The following is a 24,709-nucleotide window of genomic DNA, read 5'->3' on the forward strand; positions in this document are numbered from 1 at the left end:
TTTTTTTTTGGTTTTTCGAGACAGGGTTTCTCTATATAGTTCTGGCTGTCCTGGAACTCACTTTGTAGACCAGGCTGACCTCAAACTCAAAAATCCACCTGCCTTTGCCTCCCAAGTGCTGGGATTAAAGGCATGCACCACCACGCCTGGCTAACTACTCAACTTTTCAAAACACACATTTCTTCTAAGGTTTTTTCAGTTTCCTCACTGACTGGTTATTCACTTAATCCATTAATCAAAGATGTGTATGTGTGCATATGTGTGTTGTACATATATGCATTTGTATGTTCATATGTGTATGTTCGCATGTGTGTATATGTATGTGTTTGTATATGTGTATGAGTATGTATTTATGTATATGTGTGTATACATGTGCGTGTTTTCATGTGTGTGTATATATGTGTGTGTTTGCATGTGTGTGTGTATATATGTGTGTGTTTGCATGTGTGTATATGTGTGCATTTGTATATATGTACAAATGTGTATGAGTGTGTGTGTGTATGTGTGTGTTTGCATGTATGTATATGTATGTTTGTATATATGTGTTTATGTATGTGTGTATATGAGTGAGTGTTTGTATATATGTGTGTTTGCATGCATGTATTTGCGTGTGTGTGTGTGTGCTTGTGTGTGTGTGTATCACAGAGGATGCACTGACCACCCTCTTGCTCCATGACCTATAGGCTGTTTGACACCCGCTACAGCATCCGGGAGAATGGTCAGCTTCTCACCATCCTGAGTGTGGAAGACAGTGATGATGGCATCTACTGCTGCATAGCCAACAACGGAGTGGGAGGAGCTGTGGAGAGTTGTGGCGCCCTGCAAGTGAAGATGAGTGAGTAGGGAGGAGGAACATGGTCTATGGTTTTAAAGTTGTCTCCACACAACCTGGAACAGACATTCACAGAGTGCTCTGACAACTCCTGACATTCTGTGCAAGCTCAGCACAGAATACAAGCTCCAGGGCCAGACTGTCCCAAATCCATTCTTCCTGCCTGAGAGGCCACCTTAGGCCAAGCCTTAGATCTCTCCTCTCTCACTTGTTTTTGACCTTCACGCAGCTCTTGATTATATTTGGGAACTTCCTTCTGAAATCACTATGCATTTTTTTAAAGATTCATCTTTATTTAGCTTGTCTATGTGTGTAAGTGTGCTGTGTATGTTTGGGTATCTACAGAGACCAGAAGAGGGCATCATATCCCCTGGAGTTGTAGTTACAGTTTACTGTGCACCACCTGATATGACTGCTGGGAAGCAAAAGCCGGTCCTCTGGAGAGGCAGGCGGTGCTCCTACCTGCTGAGCCTCCTGCCCAGCTCCTGCTGTGCATTCAGAAGGCATAGCTCCATTACAAACACTCCTTTAAATCTCCCATCGTTTTGTAGATACTTTAATTTGCTCTATTTAAAGTTGTTTTCTTCTGGGTGGCTTCCTGCCTAAATGGAGGATGTTACCTTTCCCCCCACCTCATTACACAGTTTAGCTGTAACTGGGAACACATCTGCCGTTCCTTGATACCACTTTTAAGCACTTTTACCACTCCTCACAAAATGAAAATCACACACACAAATAAGCAGCACCAACAACAAAACAAAGCACAGGAGACATCTCATGGTGGAAGCTGTAGTGTTACAGTGAGTGTCACAGTGTGTCCCCTGTCCACACACATGTCTTCATGAGGCATAGGACAGCGATGGCCACCAAGTCAGGCAGATAAAACTAGGCTGAAGAAAGGAGTGCCATCTGCTCTGCCCCTGGCTGATCTAAGAACACCACCACCACCAAGGTGTCTCTTACCCACTGCCAGGTGTGGGATGTTTTTAATTCTCAAGGATTACTCTGTCTCTAATGGTTCTTTTTCATAGGGAGATCTACTTCTTGGGTGATACAACGTTCCATGATTATTCTCTAAGAGAATTACCATTGACTTTTTTTAGAAAACCACTTTCTTACTTTATTGTTGTTTGATCCACGATAAGTTGTGGTCTCATCTCAGTTCATGTCTTTTTTGCTTTCCCCTCAGATGTGTGTTAATCTTGTATGCTTCAGGATGAGTTTAACAGTCTTAGATTATTTCAGGTAGAAGCTGGTGGGGCAGCATTGTGATGGTAGAGGGAAGATTTCATACTCAAGGGCAAGTAGTCAGCACACGTCTACAGCAGGCCTTTTATGACACGTGTAGCAGCAAAGGACTCAAATAAGGAGGCCGGCTGTCTCACTTACTAGGTAATGAAGGCTGGGTTCTGAAGACCCAGGCCCTCTTATAGGGAAAGGAGCCCACTTCAGTAATCCACTCTTCTACTTTTCGTTGGAATATTGTTCTTTTCTCTCAAACACAAATGTCTTTAGCTTGGTTCTAGACCAAATCATCTCATTTCTCTCTTCTTTCCTTGCCCCCATCCTTACCTTAGGAAAGTTTACCTGTATGTGTAGGTGGACATTAGTGTGGTCATTCCAATTGTTAAGTTTCGGAAGATTCCTAATTTCCACAATGATTCCAGCCACATCCTTCCCCTGGGACCTCTTGAAACCTCCTCAGGTTCAACCATGGCCTCATGATGGCACAGTCGAATACCGACAGTACTTTGTTTCAACAAGCTAGCATTCCTAATGTGTTCCTCTGACAGGAGGCTCCATGCCTCCACATGAGTATTCTGACCATTCTTAGCTTACGTTTTAGTCAGTTTCCCAAAGATTCTCCTTAACTTCCAGGGCACAGCTCATTAGAAACCAGGAGTTAATTCCTCAATAGAGCAGGCAGCTTCTTAAATCTCCCACATAAAACATTATCTGTGGCTCCCCACAGTAATCTTGTTCACAGAAGCCAATGAAAGGACCTGGAACTCCTCTTTGACAGGAATAAAAGTATCTACTCCTATGGCAAGGTTTTGCCAACAGGTGTATAACAATACAACCCACAGTTAGGTACCTAGTAAGTACCTAAGATCTAGGTGTTTCCTACTATAAATATAAGAGAGAACTGTAAATTCTGTGACCCAGCAGAATGGCCAAAGCTTATACTTTCCTATATAATATGTTAAGCCTGTCTTGTACTTTATCCACAATGTAGAATCATATTAACTATAAGGGGAAATAAACGCCTAGGTTAAAACATTCATTTAATCTTTGTAGATATGATATAACTGACACGAAAGGCTCCACACTGCTCCCACATCCTCACATATAAGGAAAAAGAGAGTCTTTATCCCGTACTCATCTCTCAAAGTGGTCTAAACCACACACATCTCAGACATATGTCCTACAAAGATATCTCTGTTCTGTATCTACAGAATATGATCACTAGGGACATAAGGTAGTTTAATTACTTTATGAGTGCTTTAAGGCATTTTGAATCTCATTCTACATGTTATATTTAATAACTTCTTCCTTTCAAAGCTTCATAGTAGAGAATAAAAAAGAACCAACGTCACCCATTTCTTCAGAATAGTTAACCTGAATATTAGCAGAAGAGGAAACTTCCCTTCATAGAATTTTGATTCTCTAAATTTTATCAGATTTTTTTTCTAGTTACTAATATAAAAGCAGCGTACATGCTTTCTAGAGGAGACATCACATTAATAGTCAAAATAAGATGGGAACTAGGCCTGGAAAAAATTACTTTAGTTTCAACACTTGGAAACCAGAGGCAGAAGGATCAGCTCAAATTCAAGGCCAGCCTCTTTGATATAGTGGGTTCTGGGTCATCCAGAGCTATGTAATGTACCATGTCTCAGAAAATATAAAATAAGTAAGTAAATAAAAAGATGAAAGCTAAAGGGAAAGTAAATTATAATTAAAATGATATAAGATTAACTTAACAACAATTTTCAAATGCATTGCACCTATTGCTTTCTAGAAAAGAAATCAGATCATTGGTAATCAGAGAAATTAGAGATCAATAATATAATGTTGAGTTTTGGGGGTAGTTTATGATGATTGACATTTTATTTAACATCATTTAAAATAAGGAGTACTAAGAAATTTCAAATATCTAGTATGCTTCATAAATGTGAGTTTTACAAAAGAAAATAGAGGTTTAAACAAAACAGATCTAACCACCTTTTAAGGCTGATTTCCATTTGACACATACCAATAACCTGTTTTTAGCCTTCGGCCAACATTGACATTTAAGATCCCTAAGAAGTTCCTATAATTGAGTGTCAAGAGTTAACCAGAAAGTTAAAATTCCAAATTCAATATAGACACATTGCCTTTTTCATACTTGACTTTCATTTTCCCCACAGAACCTAAAATAACTCGTCCTCCCATTAACGTAAAAATAATAGAGGGATTGAAGGCAGTTCTGCCATGCACTACGATGGGTAACCCCAAACCATCTGTGTCCTGGATCAAGGGGGACAATGCTCTCAGGGTAAGTGATGGTGATATTAAAATCTGTATAAGACATTGTTGTAAAAGATTTGTTTTACGTGTGTGTGTGTGTGTGTGTGTGTGTGTGTGTGTGTGTGTGTACATGGACATGGGTATCCATGGAGGCCAAAAGAGAGAATCAGATCTCTTGGAATGGAGTTGCAGACAATGTGAGTCATCCAATGTGGGTGCTAGGAATCAACTCCAGTCCTCTGCAAGAGCAGTGGGCACTCTTAATGTCTGAACCCTCCAACTCACATAAGTCATGCTTTAAATATAATTATCCAGAACTGTGACTATCTACATAGTCACAAGCTTCTAGTGTGTGTGTGTGTGTGTGTGTATATATATATATATATATATATATATATATATATATATATATATATATTTGTATATACATTAGGCAAACTTATCTTTTTCTATTCTTAACAATGCACACTCACTCTACAGCATTCTAGTAGGGACTGACTTGGAGACAGAAGTGATAGGAATCAGCAGCACTAAGGATGAAGTGGGCTCAGAGCCCAAGCAAAGCAAGGCTTATTTGTCACTTACCATCATCATCATCATCATCATCATCATCATAGTCAACACTGATTGTTTGAAACCTTAGGCATAACAAAGCTGAACTAACACCCAAGTTTTAGAACTGGAAGTTTCTGGGAGGAAAGAAATGAGTATTGGAAGGAAGAAAATGAGAGAAAACAGATGAGATATTACAGCATGGAGACTCAGAATGATAGAGACAAACACATCTCAGTAACAAAGAGAAGTTAGGTTAAAGCTCTGTTATTTGTGCTGGGTTTCATGGATCAGAGTGCTTGCTTGCATGAGAACCTGAGCTCATATGCACCCACATACATGTGAGCCTGTGACTCGAGTGTTGCAGGAGGAGGAGACAGGAAGATTGAGGGGCTTGCTGGCCGCCAGCCTGACTCCAAGCTCAGTGAAGATCTCAAAGGAACAAAGTAGAGAGTAGAAGGTCATGACATTGGATGCCCTCTTCTTGCCACATGAATGCACATACATGTATAACTGCACATACATGTAGATATACTATAATCACATACACATTTACAAAAAATTAACTATTTATTGGATTAGCTTGCATGCTCTTGTGTGTTGTCTCCTTGGTTACTAATAAAGTGTTTTTATACCTTATAATCATCTCCAGGACTTCATCTCACCAAGAATGAGATGACAGACTCATTTCATCCTACCAGGCCCAACACGCTCCATAGGAAGTAATACATAGTTGTCAAGATACATCAAATAACAAACAAATTATAAAGTTGGTGAGCTTTGCCAACTTTAATCACAATATATATACCACTTGGCTTTCCTTTTGTTATAAGTCTTGGTGCATTTTTTATAATAAAAATTAAAAGTGACTGACCTTGTGAAGTTAACAATGAATTCAAAAAGAGAAGATAAATGTCCCATCTGAACTCCAAAGGGCAATTATTCTCAAAAATATGCATTCTCCTGAGGTTATCCTAAGGGTCCATTGTAAGTCACGGTGACCAAAAGCAATGTTTTAAACTTTTGCCTTGTTTTGTGTTTTATTCTGGGGGTTGCTGTGTGTAAGCACATTTTCTACTGTGAAAGCACATTGCTACACCTCTAGCCCCAAAGTTCAATGCTTTCAAACAGATGCAAACAATTACAACTTTTAGGAATTATGATCACTGTTGTGTTCTAATCTGATAAAGGGGGAAAAAAACAGAATAGATGCAATCTTAGGAGACGATGGCTAATTTTGATCACCTTGCAGGGTCTCAGTAGCATATGTTAATATGCATAAGCAAAGAAGAAATAGACACTTTGGGTGTTAAGGGTAATGATAAATCAGTGAAACAAGGCAAGTGTGTCTTTGACTAAGGCTGTTTTCAAACTTATGTCCCTGTCTTTGGCAGGAAAATTCCAGAATTGCAGTTCTTGAATCTGGGAGCTTAAGGATCCATAATGTGCAAAAGGAAGATGCAGGACAGTACCGATGTGTGGCAAAAAACAGCCTGGGCACAGCTTACTCCAAACTGGTGAAGCTGGAAGTGGAGGGTAAGAGGCAGCATGCGCCCCTCACTGTCTGCTGGGAAGGCTGCATTTTGGATGGAGAAAGACATGATGTAGGAAGTTGTGGTTCATCAGCTCTGAGGGCAAGGCTTTGAAAACAGAGAAGTCAAAAGACATTTCTCTATCATAAACGATCATATCCTATCTATTTCCCCAACTGCTGCTACATTTGACTGTTGCAGCAAACAAAATTCACGATGATGGAGAAACCATAACACTATTTTAGTGTGTCTTTCCAGCTCAAACAGTTCTCTTATTTATAAGATTGGATACAAATAAGTTTATCTTTTAATGCGTTTGGATTGACTTCAAAACATAGGAAGATAGAAAAAAATTAATCCTTTTCAAATTATGGCTTCACAAAAGATGCAAATAATAAGCCAATGAATCAAACATATAAACATGGTCCTAATTCTGTGAACTAGGTAGCAATTAATGTTATGAGCATAGTAATAGTTTGTCCAAATATGATGTATTTTAATGAGGTCATTCAATAAATTGCTGGGAAAAATATTCATTGAGAAATCAGAATCCAAAACAGATTTTAATGTTCTATTTCCTTGCTTGTCTGGTTCTTTACCTAAAATATTTTAGCACATTTGGTTTAAAATTAGGAACTAGGATCCAGGAGGGGTGGGCTAGGGAGAAACTGGGAGAAGTAGAGAAAGGAAACAGTAATCAGGATATATTATGTGAGAAAAAACTACACTCAATAAATGGGGAAGGGGAGGGAACTGCCAGCAGTCCTGTGCTGGGCAAGTGACAACTCAGTCACGAAACCCACCCACATCTTCCTGTCCTGAGCTGCAGATGCAACTTTTTACTTCCTCTGTGAAACTGAGTTTAAAGAATCAATGATCTGTGGATTATATTCAGCAGTCTGTCCTGGAATATACTTCACAGATGATAGTTACAGATTTTTCTGCTTTTATTTTCTGTTTTTTTGACTGATAAAATATTGGACTAGACATAACACAGAAACAACCATTAAAACAAGGAAGTCCCATATCTTTGGGATATCTCATTCTGCTTTAACCAAAATCTGTCCTTTCCCGCATTGTCCCTTCATTTAAAGTTATTTTTATTTCCCGAGTAGACCTAGGTCCTTTCTCTCACAGTTTTAATGACCTCCCTTTCCATATTTGTCTCTAATGAGGTAACATATTTATGGTGTCATTATACCAACTGCTCATAAAATTTCCATTAGGAAATGGCAAACTAACTCTCTCTCTCTCTCTCTCTCTCTCTCTCTCTCTCTCTATATATATATATATATATATATATATATATATATATATATACATATATCTTCAATAATTAGATAATAACACATATTATATATACATATAATATATCTTAGCATAGTACTCAATGTAGTTGTTACAATTTAACATCTTCTAATTTGTCATTTCTATTTAAAGATTAGAATGCAGGCTGAAGAGATGGCTCAGTGGTTAAGAGCACTCCAAAACACCTGGGTTTGGAGCACAAGGCAGCTCACAAGTGCCTGTAACTCAATTCCAAGGAATCCAACACCCTCACACAGACTCACTTGCCGGTAAAACACCAATGCAGATGAAATAAAAACAAATAAATTATTAAAGATTAGAATACAATCAACATTTTTCCAATAAAAGCTAAATACACATGCAACGGCATTCTGAAACCTACTCACTGAATACCTGCCTGCCTGGTCTCGAGATTGCCTTGAATGCTATGTAGAATGACACAGAATGATGTTATCCAATTGTATAAAATTCCACAAAAGATATCCTTATCAACCTACCAAACTCAAGTTTTCTGTCTTCCCAGCTATTAAAACAAATTGCTTCAAATTGACTTAAAGAAAGTTATTGTCAGCATTGATCTACTGGAGTCTGGTTACATAGTCTGCTCTTGCCACTGAATTGTGAATCAGTAAAACAAGATGCTACTTCCTTCTTCCTAACATTGAAATCATGCTTGTTGCCTTGACTGTTAACATATCTTGAGGTTTTACTAAAATTCGCTATGGCTGAGAACCCATGCTAACACTTGAAATTTCTCTAACAGTTGGTAAGAAACTTACTTAGTGCCTATGTCTATTCTACATTCTCTACTCTTGATCAAAATACCCAAAATACGTGGTATACTGTTGCTAGTCCATATAATTATAATATAAGTGATATCTATCATCATTTTTATTGACATCAAGTCTATGATGATGAAACAAAGGCATGGCAGCAGGAACTGCTGAGAACTCATGTCTTGATTCACAAGCAGGAGGCAGAGAAAGAACACTGACAACAAAACTTCAAAGCCCAAACACTAGTGGATACCTCCTCTAACAAGGCCACACCTCTTAATCCTTCCCAAACAGTTTTATCAACTGGGGACCATTTACTCAAAAGTATGTGCCTATGGGGGGTATTCTCATTCAAACCACCATACTACCCTGTCTTTTGTCAAAAGATACTGTACATGACATACAGAGTTCCTGATGAAACCCAATCCTATGCAGCATGTGTGTCATTCAAATTTGATGGGATGGCTAGAATGTTGAAATGTGCAAGTGATGCTGAAGGCTTGTGTAGAGAGCCATGTGAGCTTGCCACTCAGAGTGTTTGAAATAGGAGTGTCGGATGCTGTGCCATTTTAGGAAATTAAGGGACAGTGAGGGTGGCTCATTTACACAGGGTCACACAGGTGGCAGTATCTAAGAAATTGAGACACATTGAATGTTCTCTTCTCAATTAAAGAACAAGACATGATATTATATAGAGTAGTATCAGGATGGAAGTAAAAGAAGAAATCAGAATCCTGTAAAGACAGAAAAAAGTGTGTGTGTGTGTGTGTGTGTGTGTGTGTGTGTGTGTGTGTGTGNNNNGTGTGTGTGTGTGTGTGTGTGTGTGTGTGTGTGTGTGTGTGTGAGAGGGAGAGAGAGAGAGAGAGAGAGAGAGAGAGAGAGAGTGACTGTGTGTATGTGTGTTTGTGTGTAAGAGAGAGTGTGTGTGAGAGAAAGTGTGTGTGTGAGTACATGCGTGCATGTAGGGGTAATTCACAAGTTTTTCAATGAACATGGAAAAAAGAGGTGCAGAATCAAAACAGGGAGCAGTTAGAAATAATGACCATGTTAAAACACATGAGAAGGGAAATTTAACCATACAGAGGAGGGGGCACAAGGGGACACACACAAGGGTGGCATCCAGGGTTCAGGTGGAACTATAAACTTTAAACAGAGGGAGGCCACATGTCCTGTTTTTCTCAGGACAGTTCTGTTTCACACCTGTTGTTCTGGAATAATTATTAATAGAATCCTGCTTTTACTTTCTAAAGTATCTAGGCTTCCATGATACATTATACAGCTACTCTCCTTAGGGACAGAAGGGAAACAGGGACATTTCCCGATATGAATCAGTTTATAAATGAGGCATATTGGATTTAAGAAGGATGTTCTTACAGTCTCTGTTTCTTTTAGGAAGTAGATGGTAGGCTATCCTCTGTAAGGAGGGCACAGTGGGGGTGGGGGCAGGCAGGGAAAGGAGAGTGGAAAGATTTTAAAATAGCCATGGGATGGGAATGATGACTCAGAAGGAAATGTGGGCTTGTGGAGCAACTTTAAGGCTTTAGCAGAGAACAAGATCATGAATATGGAAGGAGAGGTCTTCACTGCATGGCAGAATCACGCTGTCCCCAACTACTTGAATTCTGACCCACTCTATGGATACATGTTTAGAAAAAGAATGTTTACATTATGTTTAAAGGCAAGACATGAGTATTGGAATCTTGTCAGAAAGGAAAATAGGGTAAAAGAGAATATTCCCCAAGAGGGTAAAGCAGTGACTCCCAGCCTCTTTATGCATGAAGTTCATGTAGCTTAGTATCCAAACACTGGATCTGGAAGGGTTGAAACCTGGGTTTAAATCTTTCAGCACCAGCAATAGGACAGACATGATAATATGAAAGCCTCCTTACTGCAAAGGCTTAGAAATTCAGGATGCACTACACAGTTCACAGGGATAAAATGCATGAATCCAGACACTAGAAATGATTGGACAGGAGCAACTTTGTCAGTAAGCTCCCAAGTGTGTTCCCTGCTGCTCTGAGGCAATGGGTGATGTCCCTGTTTCTGTTCCCTAATTTTAAGATCCATAAAGATGAGGAGACAAGGTTTTGGACCCCATGAGAAGTAAAGGAAAGTGCTGAGACTCCTGCCTAGGGCTGAGAAGCACAGTGACGGCAGGAGAAACCAGGAAAACTCATGTGCACACACACACATAGGCACAGTCTCTCTCTCTCTCTCTCTCTCTCTCTCTCTCTCTCTCTCACACACACACACACACACACACACGACACACACATGCACAGATGCTCACACAGACAGAGGCACATACACATAAGCACAGTCATGCACGTGCACAGATGTACACACATACTGACACACACACAGAGCTACATACACATAGGTACAGTCTCACGCACACACAAACACATGAACACATGCACAGATGTGCACACATACAGATGCATACACACAGGTACAGATGCACACACATGCAGATGCAGACACAAACAGAGGAGGCACACACATACACACACAGGCATACATACACACACAGACATAGACACACAGACACACACATGCACACACACACACATACAGATGCAGATGCAGACAGAGACACACACACATAAACACACAGGCACACACATACATAGGCACACACACATATACACACACACGTAAAAATTTGTCTTTATCTGAATTCCAATTATAAGGGAATAAACAAATAAGTCTTCTTAGAAACACATGTTCAACACTCAGAACATAGAGATATGATATTAAATTGATACAATTGGGGACTTTAACAGTTGGAGAAATTAACATAAAGAGTCAGTTCTAAGTGAAAAGTTTAACAAGAAAAATATGCAAAATGCAAGTGCCTTACTCAGGGGACATAGCATTTTGATGGATAAAAAACACAGGAAGGATGAACTCACACCATGAACTGTAGCTGTCTGGGAAGGAACGCTCCTGAGTTCGTGTCAACACAATATACAAAGGAATCCAGTAAGCAGACTAGCACAAACATGCTCAGAGCAGTTAAAGACACAAAAGGAGGAATAGAAACAAGTATGTTTAACAGTCCAGCCTAGAGGAAAGGGGCTCCAAAGACCCCACCCCCACTGAGTAGCTATTGGCTGTCTGTGGCTATTGGAGAGGGACAGACACTTTCCTTTTGGGAAATGGTTTTGTCTCCTTGGATGGCCCCACACCTATGTAAATAAGGCCATCCCTGATTGAACTCTTTGTGAGATTAAAAATAAATGAACAGAAAGTTGTGAAGTTAGGTGTTGGGGTGCATACGGGCAAGATGTACTGTAGACACGTGTGAAACTTTCAAAGGATAAATTAAAATGCATTTTAGGAAGATGGAAGGCAATTTTGAAAAATTAATTTTAATAAATGAAAATATATAATGGATGAAACTGAAATCTGGTGGTTGAGTAGTGATCTAGTGGAGATGGAGAGGTCATTTGCTCATTAAAGAGGCCACTTCAGAACTCAGAGCAGCTATACTGAAAAAAGGTAAAAAGTTGAAATGAGTTCAGAAATAATAAAAAAAAATCTGCTAACAGAACATCTGAAAAAACTATAATAAGAAGAATCAGAACTCAAGAACATGACAGAGAACGACAATGAGAATATGTGCCAGACATGATGGAAGACTTAAACCCACTAGCAGGCCAAAACAAACAAACAACAAACAAAAAATATCAAATCCTAATCAGTCAACAGGGTCAGCTTTATCCAGACCCATCATAATAAAACAACAAGAACTAGATGTTATCAAAATGTTGAAGAAAGACAGCTTACATACATACAAAGAATAACATACTGAATGGGCAAGCAATCACTTTCAATTTACCTCATAATTTGGGATAGTTTAGTGGTGGTCTTTTAGTGGGAAAAAAACCTTTAAGATGTATATAGATTCATCTCAATAATTTATATTCTGACATTATCTAAGTAAAAACATATATAAGGATATATTTGAGATTAGCTGTTATAATGTTGCATATAATAGCAGCAAGTTAAAAAGTTATAATGTATATTGATAAAAAGAGAGTATAATGAAATTCTACCTAGCCATTAAAAAAAAAAGTGAAAGAGTTGTATGTATAAGAACATCCCTCATGTCTATTCTGAACCTCATTTTCCCTGTCTCTAAAATACAAATAAGACCATCGCCCACATCTTAGGTTGCTGTGAGCTTGATTAGCACGGGAACATAGTGAAAAACACGATTATTTTTAGGCTTTATTATTTTTCCTCTTTAGTAGGTCCTTGCACAAGGATTAACATGTGCTTGAAAAATACCAATTAATTGCCTACATAATATGTTTATAAGTGAAAGAGTAAGTTAAACACCATCTCATATTATAAGATATACATTTGAGTAAATGTGAATCAAAACTAAGAGCCCACATCTGTTTATAGAATTATGTGAGAAGTTACTTAGATTATACAATTTAAATAGCTATATACTTCTTGTACCTTTGTAAAGATACTTTTATAATTAGGAAGTTAATATAACATGTTCATGCTTCGGGAAATTATATCTCTCAAAAACCGTACTGCTCTGATTCGGCATCATGAACCTTCCCATCCATCCACGTGATGCTTTATGCTTCTCTAGAACAAACTCGGGGATAGGGAAAGTTTGGTCAAAAGCCATTGGTCTAGCCTACCCATTGGTCTAGCCTACAGTTTGACTCACAGTATTTGCTTCGGTTGGAGCATATTGGAGGCGAGGACCTGGTGAGCAGAATATGAACTTCTGCTCTTCCCTCCAGGAAGGAAATCAATCCATAAAGACACCCAGCATCCGTTCTGCAGAGAAAGTAGCCAGAATTTCCCAGATCGTGCAGGTGCTGGAGGACATACAATAGGCACAGGCATGACTTCTCTGTGCCTTTGGCTCATTTACTTACTGGCAAGCAGAAACCTGAAGTTTCTGTTAGGACTCTCCAGTGGCCTGGAGGCTTCAGCGTCAGCACTGAGTTTGGGTTCTGATCTTTCTATGAATGCATTCCAGCTCCCATTGGATACTGACTTATAGAAAAAAGGGGAAATATAAAACAAATGTAAGTCCCCATAAAAAAGTAGAGTTGTTTTTTTTTTCTTTTTGGTTGAGACCTACAGAGGTACACTGATTACACCTCAACAGGGAGTCTACATTGTTTCTCAAGTTCCACAGTCTAGTGACATGCAGAGAAGGGTTGCCAGTCTCACAACTCTGCCTTCCCTCCTACAGAAGAGTAACTCTTGTCTTCGGGTCCTCTGGGACTGTGGATACACCCAGGGATGTCTGCTTGACCTATTGCATAAAGCCTAAGATGCCCGTTTTTAGTATTTTACTGTATCTGGGTCAAACCACAGACTCATCAGTTTCCTTCACTGCATACTTCAGTGCCTGCTGGAATCAACCTTACAGGTGCTAAAGGAAGTTAAACCTGGGCTGTGGCTTTCCGTCTTTAGCTGTCATCATTCACTATCTCCTCATATGAGAATTGATATGCAGCTATCAAAAAGACATATGTTAACCACACGAGCTTATAAGACTGCCTTCTTTGAGACGACAAATGACTTTTCTGCTTGTCATCGCTTATTTTAATGAAATCCCATAGAAGCAAGAATCCTATTTTCCCCCAGTAAAATGACTCCATGTAATGTTTTTCTCCTCAAAAATTGTTATTCATATGTTACTTTTGTTAGGTTAAAGTCAGAGACACAGTGACCTTCCAGGGCTATACAGTAAGACATTTTTCCCCTTTGGGGAAAGTCTTGCCTATCTATCTAATCAGCTCTATATTTATCTTGGATATGGTTCATATCCAAGGAGTGAGCCAACGTGTTTCCTTGTGTATCTGAAAGGTTTTCTCCTGGCTAGGGGGCAAATATTCAGTGGCTCAGGGAGATGAGAACAGAAAGTGCTGATATGAATCGTAAGGCTGCTTAAAAGTCATGTAGTCACTGGGGACAACGCTGCAGTACAAGATTGAATTTCTGCTCCTATTATCTTTTTTAAACATTTATTTTTTTTTCTTTTATGAGTTCATCTATGAGCTTAAGTATATGTGTGTACATTGAAGGTAAGGATGGATTTAAGAAGAGGGTGTTCAATCCCTAGAGATGGAGTTATAATCAGTTGAGAAGCACCTGTACTGGGTGCTAGAAACTGAACCCAGGTCCCTTGCAAGAGCACCAAGTGGTCTCCTCCCCTGAGCTATCTCTCCAGCCTCTTTTCTCCTATTCTTAATCAGTGACATAATTCTATTTTGAATATGTGTATATATTTCACCAACAGTAATTAATCCTAGAGAACTGAAATAGTTTGGTATGATTATGTACTTTTTTTTCTGGCTTTCTGTGTGGTGTGTGTGTTCATATGGGTCTTTAATATAAGATGTTTCCATCATTGGGAAAGATCCAATGAACACTTTTTCTGTTTCTGTTTGTTTTTGTTCTTCTTTCCTCAAGTTTTTGACTTAACCATGGGTAACCAGATTTATTTACATGCACCTCAATATAGGAAAATAGATCTTACTGCATTGTGTAAACATTGAATTCACATGAGTCCTATTAGATGAAGAAAACCAAAATGTGTGGAGAGTTGTCAAGACCCAAATTAAACTAGATGGATGTTAGAACATGCCAAGGCCCTCTGATGACTGCATTATATATTACAACCTGGCTCGCTATTGGCATCTTAAGCCACAGAGAAATAAAGGTTGGACAGAAAGGATCCTGGAGCTGCCTGAGCATCCCAGAGACGTCATAGTGTGAAGTCTTGATAGCTCTACAAAAGGGGCCAATGAAGCCAGAACAGCAGGAAGCAGCATCAGTGTGGACAGAGTCTTTCTAGGTAGACACTGCTGTATGCTTCTCTAATGTTTATGCATCTTCTGTTTCCACGAGGCTTTGAAAAACAGCATCTTATCTCAACACGAACAGGAATGTTGACAGCTAGGAGGGAAAGCAAGCAGTGTGGAAATTTTAAGTGGCTCCAGGACATGAACCTCTGTTGCTAGTCAGGGTACCAAGGGTTGTCAATAGTTTTCTTGCAGTCTAAAAGGCTGTACTTGCATTCCCTTAGAGCTGGCCAAGTCTATTTAGAAACTTGTCTCCTCAAGACCTTTTGCAAACAAAAGTAGATCATCCTAAATTAAGCAACAATGTCTGTCTGTCTTTCTGTCTACCTGTTTACCTCTTTCTATCATCCATCCATTCATCTATCTATCTATCTATCTATCTATCTATCTATCTATCTATCTACCTATCAACCTATCATCTATTTATCTACCTACCTACCTATCTATTTATCATCTGTCTGTCTGTCTATGTCATCTACAGACTTATCTACCAGCCCACCAATGATCATCATGTCTCTGAAGTTGATGTTAATAAACATACACATAAATAACAGTGTTTTTACAATGTTAGACTTCTACCTGCCCCCTCTGTTGGCAATCAGATTTTCTTGTTGCATCTACAAGAGTGGAAGCAATTGTGTAATATTTATACCACATTTGATTTGCCTTTTCCTTTGTTTATGCTACAGCTCTTAATATGACAAATGCCACAGAGAGAGGTATTTAACCCCATGTGTGCTGTGCCTCAGTGATTGCAGTTTTAATAGACGTGCAGTGGTCCTGTTCCAGGCATCAGCTCTACTTGTTTGATGCCACTAACAGGTTTGGTTTGCTGTCATGAGTAGAACATGCATTTTATAATCAAACAAAAGAAAAGCCCATGAGTCTCTGATACCCCTGGGGGCAGGGCTATCTTTGGCAGAATTGTGCATGCATGATTGATAGGTGCATGCTCCAGAAGAGATTGACCTACTGATTTGGATATTATGCTGTGATTGTCAAATGTTCTATAAACCTTGGGAAGAATGGTCCTTTCCTTGTAGAATTGTCACTAAAAGCTCCAAGGAAAAGAAGGTACATTAACAGTTACAATACTGAACCAATAGCCATGAAAGTCAGAGAACAGTTGGACCCTTTCAACCTGAACTGCTGAAGGAAAAGGGTTTGAAAACAAGTAAATGATTTTATTATGCAGTATTTATGTACTTATTAATTACTTAAAATGAAAAAAATCATTGTGAACAGAAATTGATAGACTTTAGCTGGAGACAAAAGTTAAAACTTTAGCTTAATTTTCTGTGTATTAAAATGAGACACATAGGTTCAAATACACATTTACAGCCTAGAAACTTTAATAAAATAATATACCCAACAAAGATGGCAGATCGATGTTCTGAGTTTTAAGTGATAGAAAAAAGAAAAACTACTCTGTTTTTTTTTTGGAGGGGGGAGCTTAAATTTAAATTGTAAATTGAAAATGTATGCATTTGGATGCAAAGAAACTATGGGAAGCCTTTTAAATTCTATGATGAACAGGGATTCCAATAATTTTACCTTTAGTTATTTTCCTTAGATATCAAGTGTGTAGTTTTGAGACTTGAATTAGTGTATTGCCTTAATGACTGATAGTCTATGGCAGGCATGATTCTTGGAGGGGACAGGCTGTTCTGGCTAATAACACAGGCTCCAGATTGTCGTAGAAACTGAACAGGCTCCAGAGTTTTGGGCAAACTTTCTGAGTTTAAAGCCCAGATCCCCCATTTTGTTGCTTCAGTAGCTTACCTTAAAAAAAAAAAAAAAAAAAAAATTCCTTCTACCTCAGTTTTTCTACTGGTAGAGCAAGTTATCAACCTTACAAATTACGGAAGTGTAGATTAGGATAACACTCCTAAGAGCAGTTGCTGTGAACACATCAGACAGACAATGTCTTCAGTGTGACTTACAGGGTTAATGGAATCTTTTGCACAACTAGAAACAATGGAAGAATTTGCAAAAACAGTTAACAGTCCATCTCATGTATCAACTTCATCTTTGAGGCAGAAACAATAGAATCCATGAGTAGCAAAATGTAAATTTTAATTTAAAACAGAGATCACACTTTTTATCCCAGGAAGGCAGAGGCAGGCAGATCTCTAAGTTTGAGGCCAGCTTGGCCACTAGAGTTCCAGAACAGCCAGGGCTGCACAGAGAAACACTAAAGAGGGAGAGGAAGAGGGGGATGGGGAGAAAGGGGAGGAAGGGAAAGAAGAGGAGGAAGGGGAGGAAGGGGAAGGAGGGAAAGAGGGAGAGAGAAGAGGGAGAGGGAGAGAGAGGAGGGGGAGGGAGATCATTTTTATTAGCTTTGAGTTTATTAGAATCAGAATCATACTTTCTATCTGGAATGGGAACTGTGAGAAATTAGTTCAAACCCTTAATTTGCAGATAATGAAATGACACTAAGACTAACAACAGGATGAGGTAGTTCTGGGTTTTTAACCTCATCTTACATTATCCATTTGTGATTCATTCCTTTCTGTCTGCATAAATTATGTAGATCTGTCTTCAGAGGGTTGCCCACCAATTGGCTGGCCCTGGGTAATTATTATTAATCCAGAAGGCCCTACTTACTAGCTACAGAGTTTGAATAATTACTTGGCCTTTGAAAATCTACTTCTTCATCTGTTAAAAAAAAAAAAAAAAAAAAAAAGGAGAGAGTGGGGGGAAGAAATCACCGAGAGCCCAGAGTCCTTCAGATGGCACAAGCATGCAGTGTCTGTGGCAGCTTCTCCATAAATCCTTGCTGTGTACAGGATTCTTGTCTGCTGTGAGCATTGTTATAAAGCTGATGACTTCTATCCAGAGAAGGCTTCTGGCTAGGTTTCTCATATTTCATAAACAGAATGTCAACATTCCCAACTGCTCATCTAGGTTCCAAAGAACATAAATCCACCCTCAATCAGCATCGCCTTGCACCTGCATGCCTGTTGCTTGTTAGAGATTATAGCTTTGCTTTGGCCCCACTGTGACGAGTGCTGTCAGAAAGCTTATCGAAGGAGGTGTAAGAAATAGGAACGAGTCTTTAGTAGCAAACTGGAAAGGAGCTATTTGGGGACAACCTCTCTGGAAAAGAAAAAAAAAAATAACACCAAAACAAAAACAACTTGTCTTTCTCAAGCTTATATAATTTTTATTCCTAGAAAAATAGATATTTGCCCAAAGGTCTTGCTTGAAATACTAATTTTTCTATTTCTTTGTGTTCCAAGTAAATCTCAAGTGAGAAGCTGACTTAAAACGTTAGTGACTGAAGGATGTGAAGAGATTTCTGTGACAAATCGTGTATGAGAGGCCTGTCTAGTCGTATCTCATATGTCTCCTCATCCTGCACTGTTCCCTTCCTTTCTGAAATGTATCTCCAAACAGCATTTGAACCTTAATTTTGTCTATTAGGTTGAATGGATCAGAAAGAGTCTTATTATTCCAGGGCTGGAATGTACCCAACTCAAAATCTATACAGAGGAGCTAGGTAGAAAGAGAAGTCAGTGGTTGAGAGCACTTGCTGCTGCTTCTGGAGAGACTGGAGTCTGGTCTCAGTACCCACATGAGGTGGCTGTTGACCACCTATAACTCTAGATCCATGGGGTCCAGCACCCTCTTCTGCCTTCCTTTGGTTACCTGAAAGTGATTCAAGAGCTACATTTTGAGAATTATTGACTTGAAGATGTCTACTTGGAATGTCATTATTCCTGACGAATCTTAAGAGTCTAAGTAGATAGATTACCCACAAAAAGTAAGAAATAAATGCCATTATAATTTTAGATTATTACACTTGTTTAGTGCCTGCTATGTTTAATGTAATGAGGTACCTTAGAAAAATTATAAAAAAATTAAGATTTGTGTCAGTCAGCTTTCCATTACTGTAACAAAATGCCCAAGACAACCAACTTAAAGGGAGGGAAGGTTTGTTTTGACTAGCAGTTTCAGAGGATTTTGTCAGTGGTCACTTAGCCTTGTCCTGGCCTTGACACTAGGGCAGTGGTTCTCAACCTTCCTAGTGCTGTAACTGTCTAATACAGTTCATCAAGATTTGGTGACCCCCAACCATAAAACTATTTTTGCTGCTACTTTATAATTGTATTTGCTACTGTTGTGAATCATAATGTAAATATCTGTGTTCCCAATGGTCTTAGGTGACTCCTGCGAAAGGGTCATTCATCCCTGAAAGTAGTCATGTCCCACAGGTTGAGAATCGCTGTTCTAGAGCAACACAATACATCGTGTAGGGAGTGTGTAAGAAAGACTTCTGTTTACTTAATGGTGGCCAGGGAGCAAAGAGTGAGACAGGAAGGGCCGGGTTGCATATCTTCTTCAAGAGTGCATTTGAGCAACCTAAATTCTCCCCATCAAGTCCCACCTCTGAAAGCTTCATTGGTTCTTAACAGCACCACAGACTGGTGACCCTCACAGCAATGGGCCATCGGGAGACACTCACATCCAACCTTTGATAAGTTGTTTCATGTCTTGAATGTTTCCAAACATAGTGAAAGGTCATGGAAACTTTAGAGCATCAGAAGGTGGTACCCAACAGAGTTCTGACTGATGAAGAGCCATTTGTCGTATGGCTCACACCTCTGTGAGAGATGAAAGAAAATGGACTTTCACGGGGTGGGGATTGTAGATATCATGTGCACAGAGAGCCCAATCCTGACTCCCACTCAGAACATAACAAGAAGGGAGAGTTTGTGGCAACATCTATTAGTGGTACAGCCACGATGACCTGTGACTTGACTCAGTTTCTTACTGAGGTTCTTTTTGATTCCGTTCTGACTCAGTGATGATTTTCTTCTTTGAAAGAGAACATTGGAACTGAAGCCCAACTTTTTACAGGCTTATGGTTAAAGTTAGATGTTTGCAGGACCAATTTAGTAAAGGAAAATTTCATTTTCATCATCATTTTTCTAGCTAGATGTGATGCATGAGAGCATGAACATGAGCATAAAACGAGCTCTACTCTGATTAACTGGGTAAATAATTTTCTCATGCTTAGTCATCAGAAGTCCTGATGTATGAGCTAGAAACATGTTATCATCTTGAAGGTCACAGACATTTCTCCGTGCCAGCTGCAATAGAGCACCTTGGTCTGATGGAGGTGGGAAAGTCCCTTTGAGGACTTGGTGCAGAGTGTCCTGGTGAGGATGGTGTGCTTTGGTTCCACTTCCTGCAGGGATAGAGGCCCAGTGGGAACTGCCTCATGCGTGTTCCTGTCCTGCTTCAAGAGAGACCAAAAAGGAAGCAGTGGCTGCATACCAGGATCTTCTTTCTTTGCAGTACCTTAGCTACCAAGAATCAAAAAGAGAATCCAGGCTCTATTTTTTTTAAGTTTGTTATTACTTCCAGATTTTATTTTAATGATTGAATAACAAGACAGGAGTCTGTTGAGAAACAGAGCTGTATGGAGCCACGGCATCATTCCTCTTCAACCCTCTTCAAGTGTTCAATTATTGAAAAAATAAATCAATAAAATCTAGTAAAAATGACCCCTTGGGCCACTGGTAGCATTTGTCTTCTAGCAGGTAGCCCTAATTCAGTGGTTCTTGGAACACACAATTCTAGATTCAAATAACTTACAGAGATTCTCATCCAGGGCTTAGCATCAATGGGTCAGGACAAATTTGCCTTTTCCCAGAGTGGTTCTTCTCTTGATAGTTTCATTTAGGGATAGAGTTGGGGACATGCTTTTCATACCTGTGAGAAAACAATGTGAGCCAAGGCAGCCCGATATTAAAATAAAATAAAAACAACCTGCCTGTAAAGTCTGTTGAAGGGACAGAACAGTCTTCATGAGTCAGAAGGAGACAGACAGACAATATGAATCTAGCTTCAAATTTTGCTCCCCATGCTTTGTAGCTGAATCCTCAATCAGTGTGTAATAATAATAGTAGTAGTAGTAAATTTTTATTAACTGCTTCATAGAAATAACCTTTATAAAAATTTGGTAGTTTATTAATTTATCCTTTTACATTTTGTACATGTTTATAATAGATCTTGGCCATCCACTTTTCCTATACTCTCTTTTATCCTCCCCAAACCTTCACTCAGTTCCCCTACCTTCCATTAAGCTCCTATCTTATTTTAAGGATATAAAATAGGTTTTTATTTTTCTATATTTTTATATCTTTATTTTATATCTTTAAAAATATTTTTGGAAAGTTTACACATATACTCAGTGTATCTTAGTCACATGCATCCTCCCTTCTTCCCTCCCCCCCCTCCATCCCTCCCTCAGGCTTCCCCCACGCCCATCATTTCATGTTTTAAGTCTTCTCCAAAACTCTGAGTTGAGAGTCATTCACTCCATTGGTTTTTACTTCTGGTTGAAAGAACTGAAATTTGTAGAAGTTCAGCAAGCATCAGATAAAAAACCCAATGAGCAATAAAATTAAGGTTCTAATCCACATCTACCACCCATGGTATCATATCATATATAAATGGGAGGAGATTATCTTATGGCTTTCCCAGTTTCTGAGTTTGCCTAATTTCTGAGTTTGTCCTTTTCAAAATCTCCAGAGTTAGGTAGACCTTTGGTGACAGAGAGTCAGGATTCCCTGAGCTCCTGATTAGGAAGAAAACCACACACATAAAGGCGGATAGATGTGTCTGTGTACAGGTACCCACATAGACCAGAAACTGGTGTCACATCTCCATAGAACTCGGGTTTACAGAGGGTTATGCACTGTGAACGTGGGTGCTGGGTCCTGAACTCAGGTCCTCTGGACAGAGTGTGCTTCTTGTCACTGGGCCATGCGTGCATTGTTGCACCAGAACATTTGGGTGCAGAGGAAAATATGAGCTCCTTACTTGAGCATCAAAGGGAACACTTGAGGCCAGCCTAAGTCTTAGGCTGTCTTAAAAGGAAACGAAACGAAACAGAACAGAACAGAACAGAACAGAACAGAACAGAACAGAACAAGACGGTAAAATGCAAATAGCATCTCAGTGTCTGATATGAATGGGATAATTTTTATTTCTCCTTGATGAACACTTCAGACATTTCCTTTAATCTTCATCTTCAATCCCATCGCCACGTGAAGTCTCACTGTGTAACAGAACAGCCAGGAACTGTTTGGAAAGGTGCACGGAGAGACCGGGGAAACTGGACTTTGCAAATGGCTATTTTGAGAAGTTGCTTTGTAGCATTTATAATCTTTCTATTTTAGTTTTATGGACCATAAATTTATACTGTGGCAGAAAAGTTAATGGCACTTGGACCAAAGTTGAAGACATAGTTTTCTTTTTCTCCTTCATTTACACTTTTAAAACACTCTGACCATCCCTTTTAAAGGTTGGCCTTGTCATGTCAAGTAGGCCCCTTAGCCTAACCCTGTAACTCTCGGCAGCTGGGGTTAGCCGGCCTGTTTGATATGGATCTCTTTTAAATCCACCAGTTTGAGTTTTCCATGTTTTGAAATTTTTATTTTATTGAGCACATGCACATTATTATTATAAAACCTCCTTTATAATTTGCGTTTTTAACCTTTGGGCAATGTTCCTCTTTTTTTTTTTTTTTTTTGCTATGAGTACTTTTTGTCATAAAATCTGTTGTATTTTATATTAATTATGTTGATATATTTTAATTCAGTATTTCCCCTGTTGCTTTGTAATCTTCAGTTGCTTTCTTTCTAGCCCTCCTGTTAGGATGTAAGTAGAAGGTAGCCCGATTTGTAAAAATAATCCAATCTGAAGGATTTTGTCATCTTTAGTGTATAAGTTTAGTCATCTATACTTATTCTAAAAGCTTATTTCTAATATTTGTTAGAGTTAATTAATTAATAATTTACGAGGCTGTTCTTGATAGCTCAGGCTAGCCTTGAACATGGGACCCCTTCCCCTCAGCCTCAGGATTCTATATATCTTTACCATGTGTAATATTAATTTTGCTGTTCCTTTTATCTGCTGGATTTTTATTCCAGTCCTTTGTCCTGCTGGATTCGCTCCCCACCCCCACAGCTTGCCGACTCTGACATTACAGTCAGCCTGTTCTACTTTGGTGATGGCTTTGACATTTTTAACACAGAGATGGTGCTTTTGCCCTGACAGGTTAAAAATCACAGTCTCTGGTGTTCCAAGCAGGGCAGAGAGCCTACTCTTTCTCAGCCTAACTCTTTTAACAAATGCCACTCTCTCTCCCTATGGTAAATATTACCAAATATTTCTCTCAATGTTATCCCGTGACTTCACAGGCCGAAGGGCAAGGAGGCCATCTTTTTTTTCTTTTGTTGGTAAGCCAACTCCGCTTCCTCTTAGCTTTGGCATTTTTCTCTTGACCTTTGACAATCAGTGCTTTTATCCTAGCTTGTCATCAGGCCTGTCAGTCATCTATTAATGTGTAATATTTCACATAAAAATGTAACGGCTAAAGGAAAAAAGATAGCAAGCATCCTTGCCGTGTGTCGTGAGTTAGAGGGTGGGTTTGCTGGGCTGCTCCAGGTCATAGATGCAGTTGAAACATTGACTACCTCTTCACTGTTCCGAAAGCTTGGTGAAGCTGGAAGAACCAGGTCCAACTTGGCATGCGCGCAGCTTAGTTCTAGTGCAGGGCAGCTGGAGTGTCCTTACGATTAACCGCTTTCCCTCGTGCCTGCCTGAGAGCTAGTGGGGAACAGGAACAACAACTGTCTTCTCTTTTTCTTTTTTTTCTTTCTAACAGTCCAGACTCAGAAGCTATGCAGTCACTCCTGCCATATTTTATTGGTTAGAGATGAGTCATTAAATTCAACCTGCTCTTTAAGGAGAAAAATCAGGCACCACTTTTTTTTTTTTTTTATTCCTAGGGAGGACACATTTTCAAACCACAAATGTCAACTTATTTTTATAAATCTTCCTACATGCTCATTTCCTAAGTAACTTACAGTCCTGCTATCCCCTGGAAAGACCAAGATGTTTTCAAGTATTTCTGTAAAGAAAAATCCCTGAAGTCTAGGCAAAGCTACTGATTCAAACGTGCACGCTGTGTTGCCTGTGCTACCTGACTGAAAGCCTCACAAGTGACAGTGAGTTTCAGATTTTAAAGCCACAACTTTAATGCTTCCAGAGATGTAGATGTTGCTCCAACTTGAGACAGTTCCCATCATTATCTTTTTGCATGCTGCTTCTCTGCCCCTCCCTTACTGTAGATCTCCCATGCTCTTGCAATATCAGGAGAGCCTCAGATCACTTCTGTGGTCTTCCCTGATCTTGCATGTTTTCTCTTCCCTTTCTGTAGGCACCAAGGGCTTCACAGTTTCTTCCTTCCTTCCTTCCTTCCTTCCTTCCTTCCTTCCTTCCTTCCTTCCTTCCTTCCTTCCTTCCTCTCTCTCTCTCTTTCCTCCTCCT

General features: G+C 39.3%; 1 protein-coding gene across 7 annotated transcripts in view; it reads left to right on the forward strand.

Annotated features, from left to right (window-relative positions):
* The window catches only part of Musk (muscle associated receptor tyrosine kinase), an 87,566-nt gene that overhangs the window by 10,269 nt on the left and 52,588 nt on the right, over positions 1-24,709 (forward strand). For all 7 annotated transcript variants that reach the window (XM_021199825.1, XM_021199826.1, XM_021199828.2 and 4 more), the window contains exons 3-5: positions 684-835; positions 4,243-4,370; positions 6,289-6,430. In XM_021199825.1, the coding sequence (XP_021055484.1) occupies positions 684-835; positions 4,243-4,370; positions 6,289-6,430 (422 nt within the window). The remainder of the gene's footprint in view (positions 1-683; positions 836-4,242; positions 4,371-6,288; positions 6,431-24,709) is intronic.

The sequence above is a fragment of the Mus pahari genome, chromosome 6 (assembly GCF_900095145.1).
Source record: "Mus pahari chromosome 6, PAHARI_EIJ_v1.1, whole genome shotgun sequence".
Classification (NCBI taxonomy): Eukaryota; Metazoa; Chordata; class Mammalia; order Rodentia; family Muridae; genus Mus; species Mus pahari.